General features: G+C 43.5%; 1 protein-coding gene across 5 annotated transcripts in view; it reads left to right on the top strand.

Moving 5' to 3' along the window:
• HSD17B3 (hydroxysteroid 17-beta dehydrogenase 3) overlaps nt 1-17,558 on the top strand; it is a 142,051-nt gene that overhangs the window by 17,808 nt on the left and 106,685 nt on the right. For all 5 annotated transcript variants that reach the window (XM_044286220.1, XM_044286219.1, XM_044286221.1 and 2 more), the window contains one exon: nt 4,467-4,542. In XM_044286220.1, coding sequence (XP_044142155.1) covers nt 4,467-4,542 — 76 coding nt within the window. The remainder of the gene's footprint in view (nt 1-4,466; nt 4,543-17,558) is intronic.

Consider the following 17,558-nt stretch of genomic DNA (forward strand, 5'->3'; position numbering starts at 1 on the left):
TATGCACTCATTGACAAAAACAATAATGCACCAAGAAGAAGTTGTTGAAATTGAATGAACCTTTATGCGTGTAGAAGTACAGTTGCAAGAAAAAGTATGTGAACCCTTTGGAATGATATGGATTTCTGCACAATTTGGTCATAAAATGTGATCTGATCTTCATCTAAGTCACAACAATAGACAATCACAGTCTGCTTAAACTAATAACACACAAAGAATTAAATGTTACCATGTTTTTATTGAACACACCATGTAAACATTCACAGTGCAGGTGGAAAAAGTATGTGAACCCTTGGATTTAATAACTGGTTGAACCTCCTTTGGCAGCAATAACTTCAACCAAACGTTTCCTGTAGTTGCAGATCAGACGTGCACAACGGTCAGGAGTAATTCTTGACCATTCCTCTTTACAGAACTGTTTCAGTTCAGCAATATTCTTGGGATGTCTGGTGTGAATCGCTTTCTTGAGGTCATGCCACAGCATCTCAATCGGGTTGAGGTCAGGACTGGGCCAATCCAGAAGGTGTATTTTCTTCTGTCTAAGCTATTCTGTTGTTGATTTACTTCTATGCTTTGGGTCATTGTCCTGTTGCAACACCCATCTTCTGTTGAGCTTCAGCTGGTGGACATATGGCCTTAAGTTATCCTGCAAAATGTCTTGATAAACTTGGGAATTCATTTTTCCTTTGATGATAGCAATCCGTCCAGGCCCTGACGCAGCAAAGCAGCCCCAAAGCATGATGCCCCCACCACCATACTTCACAGTTGGGATGAGGTTTTGATGTTGGTGTGCTGTGCCTCTTTTTCTCCACACATAGTGTTGTGTGTTTCTTCCAAACAACTCAACTTTGGTTTCATCTGTCCACAGAATATTTTGCCAGTACTGCTGTGGAACATCCAGGTGCTCTTGTGCAAACTGTAAACGTGCAGCAATGTTGTTTTTTGGACAGCAGTGGCTTCCTCTGTGGTATCCTCCCATGAAATCCATTCTTGTTTAGTGTTTTACGTATCGTAGATTCTCTAACAGGAATGTTGGCATATGCCAGAGACCTTTATAAGTCTTTAGCTGACACTCTAGGATTCTTTTTCACCTCATTGAGCAGTCTGAGCTGTGCTCTTGCAGTCATCTTTACAGGACGGCCACTCCTAGGGAGAGTAGCAGCAGTGCTGAACTTTCTCCATTAATTTGTCTTACTGTGGACTGATGAACAGCAAGGCTTTTGGAGATACTTTTATAACCCTTTCCAGCTTTATGCAAGTCAATAATTCTTAATTGTAGGTCTTCTGAGACTCTTTTGTGCAAGGCATTATTCACATCAGGCAATGCTTCTTGTGAAAAGCAAACCCAGAACTGGTGTGTGTTTTTTATACGGCAGGGCAGCTGTAGCCAACACCTCAAATCTCATCTCATTGATTGGACTCCAGTTGGCTGACACCTCATTCCAATTAGCTCTTGGAGATGTCATTAGTCTAGGGGTTCACATACTTTTTCCACCTGCACTTTGAATGTTTACATGGTGTGTTCAATAAAAACATGGTAACATTTAATTCTTTGTGTGTTATTAGTTTAAGCAGACTGTGATTGTCTATTGTTGTGACTTAGATGAAGATCAGATCACATTTTATGACCAATTTGTGCAAAAATCCATATCATTCTAAAGGGTTCACATACTTTTTCTTGCAACTGTAGATAATAACACTACATTAGAAAGTGCCTTGTATTAGCTTTCTCTACATGATAAATGGATGCGGACCCTATAACATTTAAATAAATGGGACCGCATTTGATCCGTAAAAAATGCAAAAATCGGTAAAAACCGAAAATACATTTATGTGCATGAGGCCTAAGTGTGTATACATACAAGTTGCAAGAAAAAGTATGTGAACCTTTTGGAATGATATGGATTTCTGCACAAATTGGTCATTAAATGTGATCTGATCTTTATCTAAGTCACAACAGTAGACAATCACAGTCTGCTTAAACTAATAACTCACAAAGAATTAAATGTTACCATGTTTTTATTGAACACACCATATAAACATTCACAGTGCAGGTGGAAAAAGTATGTGAACCCCTATACTAATGACATCTCCAAGAGCTAATTGGAGTGAGGTGTCAGCCAACTGGAGTCCAATCAATGAGATGAGATTGGAGGTGTTGGTTACAGCTGCCCTGCCCTATAAAAAACACACACCAGTTCTAGGTTTGCTTTTCACAAGAAGCATTGCCTGATGTGAATGATGCCTCGCACAAAAGAGCTCTCAGAAGACCTACGATTAAGAATTGTCGACTTGCATAAAGCTAGAAAGGGTTATAAAAGTATCTCCAAAAGCCTTGCTGTTCATCAGTCCACGGTAAGACTAATTGTCTATAAATGGAGAAAGTTCAGCACTGCTGCTACTCTCCCTAGGAGTGGCCGTCCTGTAAAGATGAATGCAAGAGCACAGCGCAGACTGCTCAATGAGGTGAAGAAGAATCCTAGAGTGTCAGCTAAAGACTTACAAAAGTCTCTGGTATATGCTAACATCCCTGTTAGTGAATCTATGATAAGTAAAACACTAAACAAGAATGGATTTCATGGGAGGATACCACAGAGGAAGCCACTGCTATCCCAAAAAAAACATTGCTGCAGGTTTACAGTTTGCACAAGAGCACCTGGATGTTCCACAGCAGTACTGACAAAATATTCTGTGGACAGATGAAACCAAAGTTGAGTTGTTTGGAAGAAACACACAACACTATGTGTGGAGAAAAAGAGGCACAGCACACCAACATCAAAACCTCATCCCAACTGTGAAGTATGGTGGTGGAGCATCATGGTTTGGAGCTGCTTTGCTGCGTCAGGGCCTGAACAGATTGCTATCATCGAAGGAAAAATGAATTCCCAAGTTTATCAAGACATTTTGCAGGAGAACTTAGGGCCATCTGTCCACCAGCTGAAGCTCAACAGAACAACGACCCAAAGCATAGAAGTAAATCAACAACAGAATGGCTTAAACAGAAGAAAATACACCTTCTGGAGTGGCCCAGTCAGAGTCCTGACCTCAACCCGATTGAGATGCTGTGGCATGACCTCAAGAAAGCGATTCACACCAGACATCCCAAGAATATTGCTGAACTGAAACAGTTCTATAAAGAGGAATGGTCAAGAATTAGTCCTGACCGTTGTGCATGTCTAATCTGCAACTACAGGAAACGTTTGGTTGAAGTTATTGCTATCAAAGGAGGTTCAACCAGTTATTAAATCCAAGGGTTCACATACTTTTTCCACCTGCACTGTGAATGTTTACATGGTGTGTTCAATAAAAACATGGTAACATTTAATTCTTTGTGTGTTATTAGTTTAAGCAGACTGTGATTGTCTATTGTTGTCACTTAGATGAAGATTAGATCACATTTTATGACCAATTTGTGCAGAAATCCATATCATTCCAAAGGGTTCACATACTTTTTCTTGCAAGTGTATGTACATAGCTCTTAGTCACTGATAGTTGTCCAGGGGTGGTCTTTAAAAGGGCTGTCTCACTTCAGCAAGTGGCATTTATCATGTAGAGAAAGTTAATACAAAGCACTTATTAATGTACTATTATTATCCATATTGCTTCCTTTGCTGGCTTGGTTCATTTTTCTATCACATTATACACTGCTTGTTTCCATGGTTACAACCACCCTGTAATCCATCAGTGGTGGTCATGCTTGCGCACTATAAGAAAAAATGCCAGCCTCTCTGGTGGCCGGGACCGTGGGAACTCTCATAGGCTGGTACTTTTTTTTCTATACTGTATAAGCACAGCCATGCTGCTGGACTGCAGGGTGGTCGTAACCATGGAAACTGTCTCTGCATAATAAATGCTATTTGCTGAAGTAGCAAAACCCTTTTAGGCCCCTTGCAGACGAGCGTTCCTTCGCAGAGAGTCCGCAACGCAGCTCCCGGCCTGACTTCCCAGCGCTGCTGGGGGTCACATAGCATTATATTGATTTATGATGCTAAGTAACCCTTACAGTTCCGGAATGTATTAGATAACACTGGCATAATGCTGCCAGTGTTATCCAATACATTCCAGAACTGTAAGGGTTACATAGCATCACAAATCAATATAATGCTATGTGACCCCTGGGAGGTCAGGCCGGGAGCTGCGATGCAGGACTCACTGCGGAAGGAACGCTCGTCTGCAAGGTAGGGCCCTTAAGGTATAGAGGAGTGAGAATGATTCTTCTTGGGCACCACTCTGCTGCAAACAAGGGACAGAACCCCCATTATATGTATAACACAGAGCATATGTTGCTATTCAAAATGTGTGAATAGACGCCAAGGTGCATAAGGGGGCACAGTTTGAGCACTAGAGCCATACAAAGGCTGAATCTACCCACCACTGACCTAGAATATTCACACCAAAGTTTCATTCCTCTTTGACTTGACAATGGCTGATCCATGTAATTACATCTGCAATTTCTTATTTTCCAGCTGGCAAATCGTGGCATGAATATTGTGATGATCAGCCGAACCCTCGACAAAATGCAGAAGGTTGCTTTGGAAATTGGTATTTTTTCACTTTTTTTTTAATGCATTTTATTAATATCAAAAATACATCATCACATGTCAAAATCAGGATACAAAGAAGAGAAATTTATATTTTTCTATTATATGTTTAGGATCCAGTCAAGTGTGAAGCTTTATTAAATAAATAAAAATTCAACCCCAAAATTTCTCAAGTTAAACATTTTGTATTTTAGCCATCATCACAAGTTAATTTGTCCCTAAATTGGATTTTTATTTCACTATGGCTATATTATGGCTATAATGAGCCCAGTGCAAGCAGTTGTTTGAAACATCTAACCATTTGGCTTATAGGGAAGCTATAAACAGGTTTTGGGCCACTAAACCACTAGTATGTCCTTATGCAGATGGGGTTTAGCTTTCCAAACATTCCCTTATCACACCCAGCATGCAAAATAAGTTGATATATACTGTCCTCAACTTCATCTGTGCAATACTCATGTTCCCAAGGCCACAAGTCTCATCTGCTGGTGTCATGTTAGGTAATAGATAAGTTATTTTGCTACATGATTATAACAATGCTGGTTGTAACAGGGGTTTAGTGGACCCAACCTTAGTGATAGGTTCCCTTGTGATTTGCCTTATGCAACCACTGTATAAATGAATACCAGACTGTATGCCGAGTCATTAATATCAAATAGTGAAAGGGCTTAGAGGTCTATTACTACTCCATTTCACACTCGCGTTTTAGGCGAATCCGTCATGGATCTGCAAAAACTGATTCATTACAATAATACAACTGAATGCATCCGTCATGAACGGATCCGTTTGTATTATCTGTATTATCTGTAACATAGCCAAGACGGATCCATCATGAACTCCACTGAGAGTCGTTTTCTATTGTACCAGATTGTGTCAGAGAAAATGTTTGGCTCGGTTTCGTCAAGCGGACAGCAAAACGCTGCAGGCAGCGTTTTGGTGTCCGCCGCCAGAGCGGAATGGAGACTGATCGGAGGCAAACTGATGCATTCTGAGCGGATCCCATTCCATTCAGAATGCATTAGGGCAAAACTGATCTGTTTTGGACCACTTGTGAGAGCCCATGATGGATCTCACAAAAGAAAAGCCAAAACGCGAGTGTGAAAGTAGCCTTATTAGATAGCCTTTACAAATCAGCTCCATCCCCATGCAGCCATTGGTTAAAGGAAATGTGCCATCAGAAAATGATCTATTGTTTAAATACATTTTTTATGTTAAATATATTTTTAAAGAGTTTTTTGTGATGTTATTTTGAATTCTTCATGTCACTGTCTATATTTTAGAGAAGCCCTAAAATCCTCCAGTTTTTGCACTGGCTATTAAGCCTTATAATAGATGTCACTTGACCTGTACAGATCACTTTTCAGCAGTCATCCCATTGTCACTAATGATGGACGAACATCGGCCAGGACGTTTCACGAACGCGCATTTGCAATCAAATGTTTGCGAACCGTGCGTTCGCGGCGGGCCCCATTCACTTTAATGGCAGGCGAACCTGAAAAACTTTCAGGTCATATTTGCAGCCACCAAATACTTACTAGAAGGGCACAAATAGTCCCACAACATGGACAGTGACATATCAGAGGGGGATCAATGGCAAAAATTCCAACAAAAAATATGTATTTTAATCAGGGGCCATTTTTATGCATCTTAAAGGGAAACTCTCAAAAATGTGCCCTGCTGGAGCCTAGAGAATTTTTATGTTAGGCCACGGGAGGACAGGTCCCAAACATTAGGCATTCACCTGACAGAAAAGAACAAGTGATTATGTAGCAGAAGGTACATTAGGCGGTCACTGATTAACAATTTTACTCTAGGCCAGTGGAAGTATAGGCCCCAAAAATTAGGCATTTACCTGACAGAAAAGAACAAGTGATTATGTGGCTGGAGGTATATTACACGGTCAGTGAATAACAATTTTACTGTAGGCCAGTATAGGCCCCAAAAATTAGGCATTCACCTGACAAAAAAGAACAAGCGATTATGTGGCCGGAGGTACATTAGGCAGTCACTATAATAACAATTTTACTGTAGGCCAGTGGACTACAGGCCCCAAAAATTAGGCATTCACCTGACAGAAAAGAACAAGTGAATATTTGGCTGGAGGTATATTAGACGGTCAGTGGATAACGATTTTACTGTAGGCCAGTACAGGCCCCAAAAATTTGGCATTCACCTGACAGAAAAGAACAAGTGATTATGTCGCTGGAGGTATATTAGACGGTCACTGGATAACAATTTTAATGTAGGCCAGTGGAGTATAGGCCCTAAAAATTAGGCATTCGCTGGACAGAAACGAACAAGTAATGTTGCTGGAGGTACCGTATTTTTCGCCGTATAAGACGCACTTTTTCTTCCCCCAAAATGGGGGAGAAATGCCCCTGCGTCTTATACGGCGAATGCAGTCAGTTTTACATCGCTGGCAGCGATGTAAAGAGAGCGAGGACTCGGGGAGGGACTGGGAGGAGGAGCTGGGGCCGGCAATAGCGGCGGGGCGGTGCAGTCACTGTACTAAAGGCCCGCCCCGCCGCTCCGGTGTACTAATAAAATATGGCATATTCAATGAATGGTTATTAAATATGCCCCTTTATGCTTAATAGTACCTTAAATCCTTAGCGCTTCAGTAGTATGCAGGCTGGGCGGGCGGCAGCGTAACTCCCTGATGTCACGTGCCTGCGCCGCCTACTTTATGAATGAAGCAGGCGGCGCAGGCAAGTGACGTCAGTGAGTGACGCGCCGCGCCGCGCCGGCTGCCCGGCCTGCCGGCATTGTACTGAAGCGCTTCGGATTTAAGGTACTTTTAGGAATAAAGAGGCATATTTAAAAACTATTAATTGAATAAGACATATGATATTAGTATACAGGAGCGGCGGGGGATCTGTGGATGGCACAGTTATGGGCTGGGAGGGTCTGTGAATGACACATGTATAACAGTGCCATCCACAGATCCCCCCCTGTAACAGTGCCAGCCACAGATCCCCCTGTAACAGTGAAAGCCACAGATCCCCCTGTAACAGTGAAAGCCACAGATCCCCCCATAACAGTGTCTGTCATCCACAGTTCCCCCCTAACAGTGTCCGTCATCCACAGTTCCCCCCTAACAGTGTCCGTCATCCACAGTTCCCCCCTAACAGTGTCCGTCATCCACAGTTCCCCCCTAACAGTGTCCGTCATCCACAGTTCCCCCCATAACAGTGTCCGTCATCCACAGTTCCCCCCATAACAGTGTCCGTCATCCACAGTTCCCCCCCATAACAGTGTCCGTCATCCACAGATCCCCCCATAAGTGTCCGTCATCCACAGATCCCCCCATAACAGTGTCCGTCATCTACAGATCCCCCCATAACAGTGTCCGTCATCCACAGATCCCCCCATAACAGTGTCCGTCATCCACAGATCCCCAGTAATAGTGCCATCCACAGACCACCTAGTTCCAAACCCACAGCACACCTTTTGGTTAAAAATATTTTTTTTCTTATTTTCCTCCCCAAAAACCTAGGTGCGTCTTATACGCCGGTGCGTCTTATACGGCGAAAAATACGGTACATTAGGAGGTCACTGAATAACAATTTTACTGTAGGCCAGTGGAGTACAGGCCCCAAAAATTTGGCATTCACCTGACAGAAAAGAACAAGTGATTATGTGGCTGAAGGTACATTAGGCGGTCACTGAATAACAATTTTACTGTAGGCCAGTACAGACCCCAAAAATTAGGCATTCACCTGACAGAAAAGAACAATTGATTGTGTGGCTGGAGGTACATTAGTCGCTGTGACACAGTGAAGGGTATGGTCTGGGAGGACAGGTATTTTCTTCCCAGTGTGTGCTGCTGGGCTGATTTGCAGCCAGGTGGGGTCAAACACCGGACTGGATTTTAAGTGCCGGTCTGGGTTTTGACAACATCTAGCTGTCCTACAAAGACAGTTGGGCTCAGCAGCAAGTTTTGGGATCTGAGGCATGGTGCAGTGCTAAAGGGCTGAGAGCCGCATGCTGGGAAACAGGCCCCCTAAAGCCTGTTGTGGACCACTAGGGATAAAACGGCTAACAAGATGATATTTTTGTTCTGTGGATTTTGCATTGTGTGAACTAACACAAAGACTGTACAGAGTTGTTTTACTTTTTGCCTTAGGTGTGAATAAACACTGAAGTTTTGCTTTACAAACTTGTTTTCGCCTCTGTACTGCGTTTGCTTACCCTGCCTACCAGACCAAATTCCCACAGTGGTCACTGAATATCAACTTTACTGTAGGCCACTGGAGTAGAGGCCCCAAAAATTAGGCATTCGCCTGACAGAAAAGGCCTTTTATGCCGCTGTATATACATAAGACAAGGACCATTCTTTGTTCTGGGTGGTGGCAGATATGTGTGGGCTTGCATGAGGAAATTCAATTACACATGGTCGTCACAGGTGTTGAATTCCTCCGAGATCCATGCCTCATTCATTTTTAGAAATGTGAGGTAGTTCACACTGTCGTGAGCTAGGCGAGTCCGCTTATCGGTCATGATCCCCCCTGCTTCGCTGAACGTCCTTTCGGACATGACACTAGAAGAGGGGAAAGCCAAGAGTTCCATGGCAAATTGTGCCAGCTCTGGCCACAGGTCAAGCCTGCACATCCAGTAGTCCAGGGGTTCCTCGCTTCTCAGAGCGTCCACATCTGCCGTTAACCTGATGTAGTCGGACACCTGTCGGTCTAGGCGTTCCCTGAGGCTGGATGCGGAGGGCGGCTGTCGATGGATTGGCTTAAAAAATTATCTCATATCCGAAGTGTCCAACACATCATCAAACCGCTCTCTTCTTGCAGGCGCGGTAGGATTGGTACCAGGGCCTGTTTCGCTGTGGGTGGAAATCCCTCTTTCAGCGCCCGCAACAGCAGAATGCAGCATCTCTCGCAGCAAGGCCTGGAAATGCTGCATTCTGACAGTCCTCTGTGATGCTGGTAACATGTCCGCCATTTTGTGTTTTTATCGTGGGTCTAAGTACGTTGCCACCCAGTACTGGTACTTGCCCTTTATGCTTTTTATACGGGGTCCCTCTTCAAACACTTATTATCTTCTAAAATGGCCAGAGATTTTCCTGGCCTGCTGCAAGACGTCCTGGACCCCAGGGTATTTGGCAACGAATCGCTGCACGACTAAGTTCAGGACATGTGCCATGCACCGCACGTGTGTCATTTTGCTCTGTTTCAGCGTGCTCAGAACATTTGCACTGTTGTCGCACACCACTTTACCAACTGCCGAATTGAGCGGGATTAACCACTGATCGGCCTGTGACTGCAGAGTCGAAAGCAGTGCAGGACCGGTGTGGCTCTTGGCTTCCAGCCACAACAGCCGCAGCACAGCATGGCAACGTCTCACCTGGCACATTGAATAGGTTCTGGGGAGCTTGGGGGGTGCAGCGGAAGAGGCGGTAGCAGTGGAAAAAGAGGAGTCAGCCGAGGATGGAGTAGGAGGAGAAGAAGAAGAGGCAGGCCTACATACAATGCGTGGCGGTAACACCAAATCAACACGGTAGCCACAGGTTACATGCTTGACAGCCGTCAGAAGGTTTACCTAGTGGGCAGTAAAAGTTATGTACCTTCCCTGCCCGTGTTTTCTAGACCACGTGTCTGTGGTCAGATGTATCTTGGCACCGACACTGTGTGCCAGAGATGTATTAAATTGCCGCTGAACGTGGCCATATAGCTCTGGGATGCCCTTCTGGGAGAAATATTTCCTTCCGGGGAAATTTTCTAAAGGCCTCCGAGTCCACCAGTTTATATGGCAGTAGTTGGCGAGCTAGCAGTTCCGACAAGCCAGCGGTCAGCTGTTGGGCAAGAGGGTTATCCGGCGTCATCAACTTTTTATGCTCAAACATTTGGGCCACGGAAGCCTGACTTTTGCCAGATGAACGTGACGACAGCACGGTGGAAAGTGGAGTGGAGAACAAATGGGAGGAGAGAGGGGAAGGAGAAGAGGCAGGACGTGGAGCGCCGGGAGAGTGGCTCTCCCACTGGGCTCGGTGATGGGAGGCCAGGTGCCTTCTTGAGGCAGTCGTCCCTAGGTGAGTGTTGGGTTTACCGCGACATATGCGTTGACAGCACAGGCTGCAGATGGCAACACTATTGTCAGCAGCGGACACGTTAAAAAATGTCCACACTGCGGAGCCATGTGCCGGCGTCCCGGGAGCGCAAGATGTGACCATGCATGGTGGATGGCTTGCTCCAGATACATTTGCATTCTGCTTTTTGCCTCCTGTGCACTGCGAGTTCTGCCTGCTTCTCCTCTGTATCTGCTGCTCCGTCTCTCCCTCTGAACTCCCCTGCTGTTCCTCTTGTGGGCCCCCACACGACGTCCATCGACACGTCATCATCGTCACCTTCACCACCACTGACATTAGAGATCTCGAAGTAGGCAGCAACAGCGGGGACCACCCTCCTTGGACTGATCTGGGTACTGTTATCAGACCGCTAGATGGTGGCCGTTGCTACCTCCTCTTCCTCATCCAATGCGAAGAATGGCTGCGCATCGGTAAGGTCTGGGAATAGATGGGAAAATAATTCCTCTGACTCGAGTGGAGGGGCTATGGTGGTGGTGGTTGTGTCTTTCGGGGTGCACACAGCAGAGAGTGAGGAGGTGCAGATACAGAGGATGAGGAAGGTGCAGAAGCGGAAAGGCTGAGTGAGCCACTCAACCAATTCTGGTGCGTCCTTTGACGTAAATGCATGCACCTTGTCCTACTTCCTACTTAGGCTCCGGCCTGGTGCACCTGCCCGACCCCTACCACCCCTGCGGAATGGCCTGCCTCTTCCTCTGCCTGTTATTTTCAAAATGACCCTGTGCCAAAGTGTCACGGATGAGAGTGGGGGAAACCCTCATCCGTGCGATGTTAAGGGATAGGGAAGCTGCTCGGCCAGGACAACAGAATCAGGGAGCAGGTGACCTCCTACAGCCTCCCTAACTCTGACCCTGACTCCTAACTGTATGAGCCAACCCAGATAGTAGGAGGGCTCATACTCAGGAACCTCGGGTCCCTACTAGCCCTTAAGAGATCCCTGAGCTAGGAGCAGGGTAAGACGACCTGTTCCTCCTACACATAGACGAACAGGAGTCTCACTGGACGAGCTGCAAGGAAAGGGAAACATAAACAGCCTATGGATATGGCAGGTGAGTGGCACGACTTCCACACCTACCTGCCACAGACACACTGACTGGAACCTGTGCTCAAATGCTGATGTCCACACCAAACATAGAAAGGACACAGCACACACACGTAAACACACAGGAAACCAGATCCATAGCTGCAGAGAGGATAGACACCACACAAACATAAAATAAACATCATGACATAGTATTTATGACCACAAGGGTGGCCCTCACTGGAAGATGGTATAAGAGACCAGGACGATGACTCCAGCATATAACAAGGCTGGAGTACCCCTCAGCTTCAGATCTCAAGAAAGGCTAAATAGCCCAAGTAGCCACACCCACACAGACACACACTGGAAAGGGAATTAACCCTTCCAAGACCAGACAGGGTAGTGAAGCCACTTAAAGGGGAAGTGCACACACACAAAACCCCGTGCACACCAAACATAAAAAGTGCACACAAACAAGTACAGGTTGTCTGGTGCAACCGCATGCACTTGACAGCAAGCTGCCTAGCAATAGCTCAGGCTGCTATACTGCCAATACTATAATGTTGCCCGCGGCAACATACTTCAGCCCTCACCTGTGATTAACAACAAGACCAGACCACAGGCAACTGCATGCGGTTCCAGGAGTCACGGCCATGACCATGGTCGTGACACAAATTCCCTAGAGAAGAGCGCTATTTGTGGAAGCAGGTATGTCGCAGGCCTCAATCAGTATTTAGTGAAAGCTGGTATATCGCACCCCTCAATCAATATTTTGTGGAAGAAGGTATATAGAACCCCTTAATCAGTATTTTGTAGAAGCAGGTATATCGCACCCCTTAATCAGTTTTCTGTGGAAACTGTTATATAGAACACCTGAATCAATATTTGGTGGAAGCAGATATATTGCACCCCTCAATCAGTATTTTGTGAAAGCAAGTATATAGAACCCCTTAATCAGTATTTTGCAGAAGCAGGTATATCGCACCCCTCAATCAGTATTTTGTTGAAGCCGGTGTATCGCAGGCCTCAATCAATATTTGTTGGAAGCAGGTATATTGCACCCCTCAATCAGTATTTTGTGGAAACAGGAATATAGAACCCCTGAATTAATATTTGAAGGAAGCAGGTATATCGCACCCCTCAATCGGTATTTTGTGGAAACAGGTATATTAAAACACCTAAATCAGTATTTGGTGGAAGCAGGTATATTGTACCCCTCAATCAGTATTTTGTGAAAGCAAGTATATAGAACCCCTTAATCAGTATTTTGTAGAAGCAGGTATATCGCACCCCTCAATCTGTATTTTGTGGAAACAGGTATATCAAACCCCTTAATCACTATTTTGTGGAAGCAGGCATATTGCATCCCTCAATCAGTATTTTATGGAAGACGGTATATAGAACCCCTTGATCAGTATTTTATAGAAGCAGGTATATCGCACCCCTAAATCAGTATTTTGTGGAAACAGGTAAAAAGAACCCCTGAATAAATATAGGCTGGAAGCAGGTATATCGCACCCCTCAATCAATATTTTGTGGAAGCCAGTGTATCGCATGCTTCAATCAATATTTGGTGGAAGCAGGTATATTGCACCCCTTAATCAGTATTTTGTGGAAACAGGAATATAGAACCCCTGAATCAATATTTGATGGAAGCAGGTATATCGCACCCCTCAATCAGTATTTTGTGGAAACAGGTATATTAGAACCCCTGAATCAATATTTGGTGGAAGCAGGTATATTGCACCCCTCAGTCAATATTTTGTGGAAGTCGGTGTATCACAGGCCTCAATCAATATTTGGTGGAAGCAGGTATATCGCACCCCTCAATCAGTATTTTGTGGAAGCAGGTATATCGCACCCCATAATCAGTATTTTGTGGAAGCAGGTATATTGCACCCCTCAATCTGTATTTTTAAAAAACAGGTATATCGCACCCCTCAATCAGTATTTTGTTGCAACAGGTATATAGAGCACCTGAATCAATAGTTGGTGGAAGCAGGGTATTGCACCCCTCAAATCAGTATTTTGTGGAAGCTGGTATATAGAACCCCTTAATCAATATTTTGTAGAAGCAGGTATATCCCACCCGTCAATCAGTATTTTGTGGAAGTAGGTATATCCCACCCGTCAATCAGTATTTTGTGGAAGCAGGTATATAGAACTCCTTAATCAGTAGTTTGTGGAAGCAGGTATATCGCACCCCTCAATCAATATTTTGTGGAAGCCAGTGTATCGCATGCTTCAATCAATATTTGGTGGAAGCAGGTATGATACACCCCTTAATCAGTATTTTGTGGAAACAGGAATATAGAACCCCTGAATAAATATTTGATGAAAGCAGGTATATCGCACCCCTCAATCAGTATTTTGTGGATGCAGGTATATCGCACCCCTCAATCAGTATTTTGTGGATGCAGGTATATCAAACCCTTTAATCAGTATTTTGTGGAAGCAGGTATATCACACCCCTCAATCTGTATTTTGTGGAAACAGGTATATCAAACCGCTTAATCAGTATTTTGTGGAAGCAGGTATATAGAACCCTTTGATCAGTATTTTATAGAAGCAAGTATATTGCACCCCTCAATCAGTATTTTGTGGAAACAGGTAAAAAGAACCCCTGAATAAATATTTGGTGGAAGCAGTCTTATCGCACCCCTCAGTCAATATTTTGTGGAAGTCGGTGTATCACAGTCCTCAATTAATATTTGGTGGAAGCAGGTAAATCGCACCCCTCAATCAGTATTTTGTGGAAGCAGGTATATTGCACCCCTCAATCAGTATTTTGCGGAAGCAGGTATATCGCACCCCTCAATCAGTATTTTGTGGAAGTAGGTATATCCCACCCGTCAATCAGTATTTTGTGGAAGCAGGTATATAGAACTCCTTAATCAGTAGTTTGTGGAAGCAGGTATATCGCACCCCTCAATCAATATTTTGTGGAAGCCAGTGTATCGCATGCTTCAATCAATATTTGGTGGAAGCAGGTATGATACACCCCTTAATCAGTATTTTGTGGAAACAGGAATATAGAACCCCTGAATGAATATTTGATGAAAGCAGGTATATCGCACCCCTCAATCAGTATTTTGTGAAAGCAAGTATATAGAACCCCTTAATCAGTATTTTGTAGAAGCAGGTATATTGCACCCCTCAATCAGTATTTTGTTGAAGCCGGTGTATCGCAGGCCTCAATCAATATTTGTTGGAAGCAGGTATATCGCACCCCTCAATCAGTATTTTTGGAAACCAGGTATATAGAACCCCTTAATCAGTATTTTGTGGAAGCAGGTATATTGCACCCCTCAATCAGTATTTTGTAAAAGCAAGTTTATAGAACCCCTTAATCAGTATTTTGTAGAAGCAGGTATATCGCACCCCTCAATCAGTATTTTGTGGATGCAGGTATATCAAAACCTTTAATCAGTATTTTGTGGAAGCAGGTATATCACACCCCTCAATCTGTATTTTGTGGAAACAGGTATATCAAACCGCTTAATCAGTATTTTGTGGAAGCAGGTATATAGAACCCTTTGATCAGTATTTTATAGAAGCAGGTATATTGCACCCCTCAATCAGTATTTTGTGGAAACAGGTAAAAAGAACCCCTGAATAAATATTTGGTGGAAGCAGTCTTATCGCACCCCTCAGTCAATATTTTGTGGAAGTCGGTGTATCACAGTCCTCAATTAATATTTGGTGGAAGCAGGTAAATCGCACCCCTCAATCAGTATTTTGTGGAAGCAGGTATATCGCACCCCTCAATCTGTATTTTTTAAAAACAGGTATATCGCACCCCTCAATCAGTATTTTGTTGCAACAGGTATATAGAGCACCTGAATCAATAGTTGGTGGAAGCAGGGTATTGCACCCCTCAAATCGGTATTTTGTGGAAGCCGGTATATAGAACCCCTTAATCAATATTTTGTAGAAGCAGGTATATCCCACCCGTCAATCAGTATTTTGTGGAAGCAGGTATATAGAACTCCTTAATCAGTAGTTTGTGGAAGCAGGTATATCGCACCACTCAATCAATATTTTGTGGAAGCCAGTGTATCGCATGCTTCAATCAATATTTGGTGGAAGCAGGTATGATACACCCCTTAATCAGTATTTTGTGGAAACAGGAATATAGAACCCCTGAATAAATATTTGATGAAAGCAGGTATATTGCACCCCTCAATCAGTATTTTGTAAAAGCAAGTATATAGAACCCCTTAATCAGTATTTTGTAGAAGCAGGTATATCGCACCCCTCAATCAGTATTTTGTGGATGCAGGTATATCGCACCCTTCAATCAGTATTTTGTGGATGCAGGTATATCAAACCCTTTAATCAGTATTTTGTGGAAGCAGGTATATCACACCCCTCAATCTGTATTTTGTGGAAACAGGTATATCAAACCCCTTAATCAGTATTTTGTGGAAGCAGGTATATAGAACCCTTTGATCAGTATTTTATAGAAGCAGGTATATTGCAACCCTCAATCAGTATTTTGTGGAAACAGGTAAAAAGAACCCCTGAATAAATATTTGGTGGAAGCAGTCTTATCGCACCCCTCAGTCAATATTTTGTGGAAGTCGGTGTATCACAGTCCTCAATTAATATTTGGTGGAAGCAGGTAAATCGCACCCCTCAATCAGTATTTTGTGGAAGCAGGTATATTGCACCCCTCAATCAGTATTTTGCGGAAGCAGGTATATCGCACCCCTCAATCTGTATTTTGCAAAAACAGGTATATCGCACTCCTCAATCAATATTTTGTGGAAGCGGGTATATCGCACCTGAATCAATAGTTGGTGGAAGCAGGGTATTGCACCCCTCAATCGGTATTTTGTGGAAGCAGGTATATAGAACCCCTTAATGAATATTTTGTAGAAGCAGGCATATCCCACCCGTCAATCAGTATTTTGTGGAAGCAGGTATATCACACCCCTCAATCAATATTTTGTGGAAGCCAGTGTAGCGCATGCTTCAATCAATATTTGGTGGAAGCAGGTATATTGCACACCTTAATCAGTATTTTGTGGAAACAGGAATATAGAACCCCTGAATCAATATTTGATGGAAGCAGGTAAATCGCATCCCTCAATCAGTATTTTGTGGAAACAGGTATATTAGAACCCCTGAATCAATATTTGGTGGAAGCAGGTATATCGCACCCCTCAATCAGTATTTTGTGGAAACAGGTATATTAGAACCCCTGAATCAATATTTGGTGGAAGCAGGTATATCGCACCCCTCAGTCAATATTTTGTGGAAGCAGGTATATCGCACCCCTTAATCAGTATTTTGTGGAAGCAGGTATATCGCACCCCTCAATCAGGATTTTGTAGAAACAGGTATATTGCACCCCATAATCAGTATTTTGTGGAAACAGGTATATATAACACCTGAATCAATATTTGTTGGAAGCAGGTATATCGCACTTCTCAATCACTATTTTTTGGAAGCAGGTATATAGAACAGCTTAATCAGTATTTTGTAGAAGCAGGTATATCGCACCCCACAATCAATATTTTGTGGAAGCTGGTGTATCGCAGGCCTCAATAAATATTTGTTGGAAGCAGGTATATCGCACCCCTCAATCAGTATTTTGTAGAAACAGGTATATTGCACCCCATAATCAGTATTTTGTGGAAACAGGTATATATAACACCTGAATCAATATTTGTTGGAAGCAGGTATATCGCACTTCTCAATCACTATTTTTTGGAAGCAGGTATATAGAACAGCTTAATCAGTATTTTGTAGAAGCAGGTATATCGCACCCCACAATCAATATTTTGTGGAAGCTGGTGTATCGCAGGCCTCAATAAATATTTGTTGGAAGCAGGTATATCGCACACCTCAATCAGTATTTTTTGGAACTAGGTATATAGAACTTCTTAATCAATATTTT

This window comes from Bufo gargarizans, chromosome 3, assembly GCF_014858855.1.
Source record: "Bufo gargarizans isolate SCDJY-AF-19 chromosome 3, ASM1485885v1, whole genome shotgun sequence".
Classification (NCBI taxonomy): domain Eukaryota; kingdom Metazoa; phylum Chordata; class Amphibia; order Anura; family Bufonidae; genus Bufo; species Bufo gargarizans.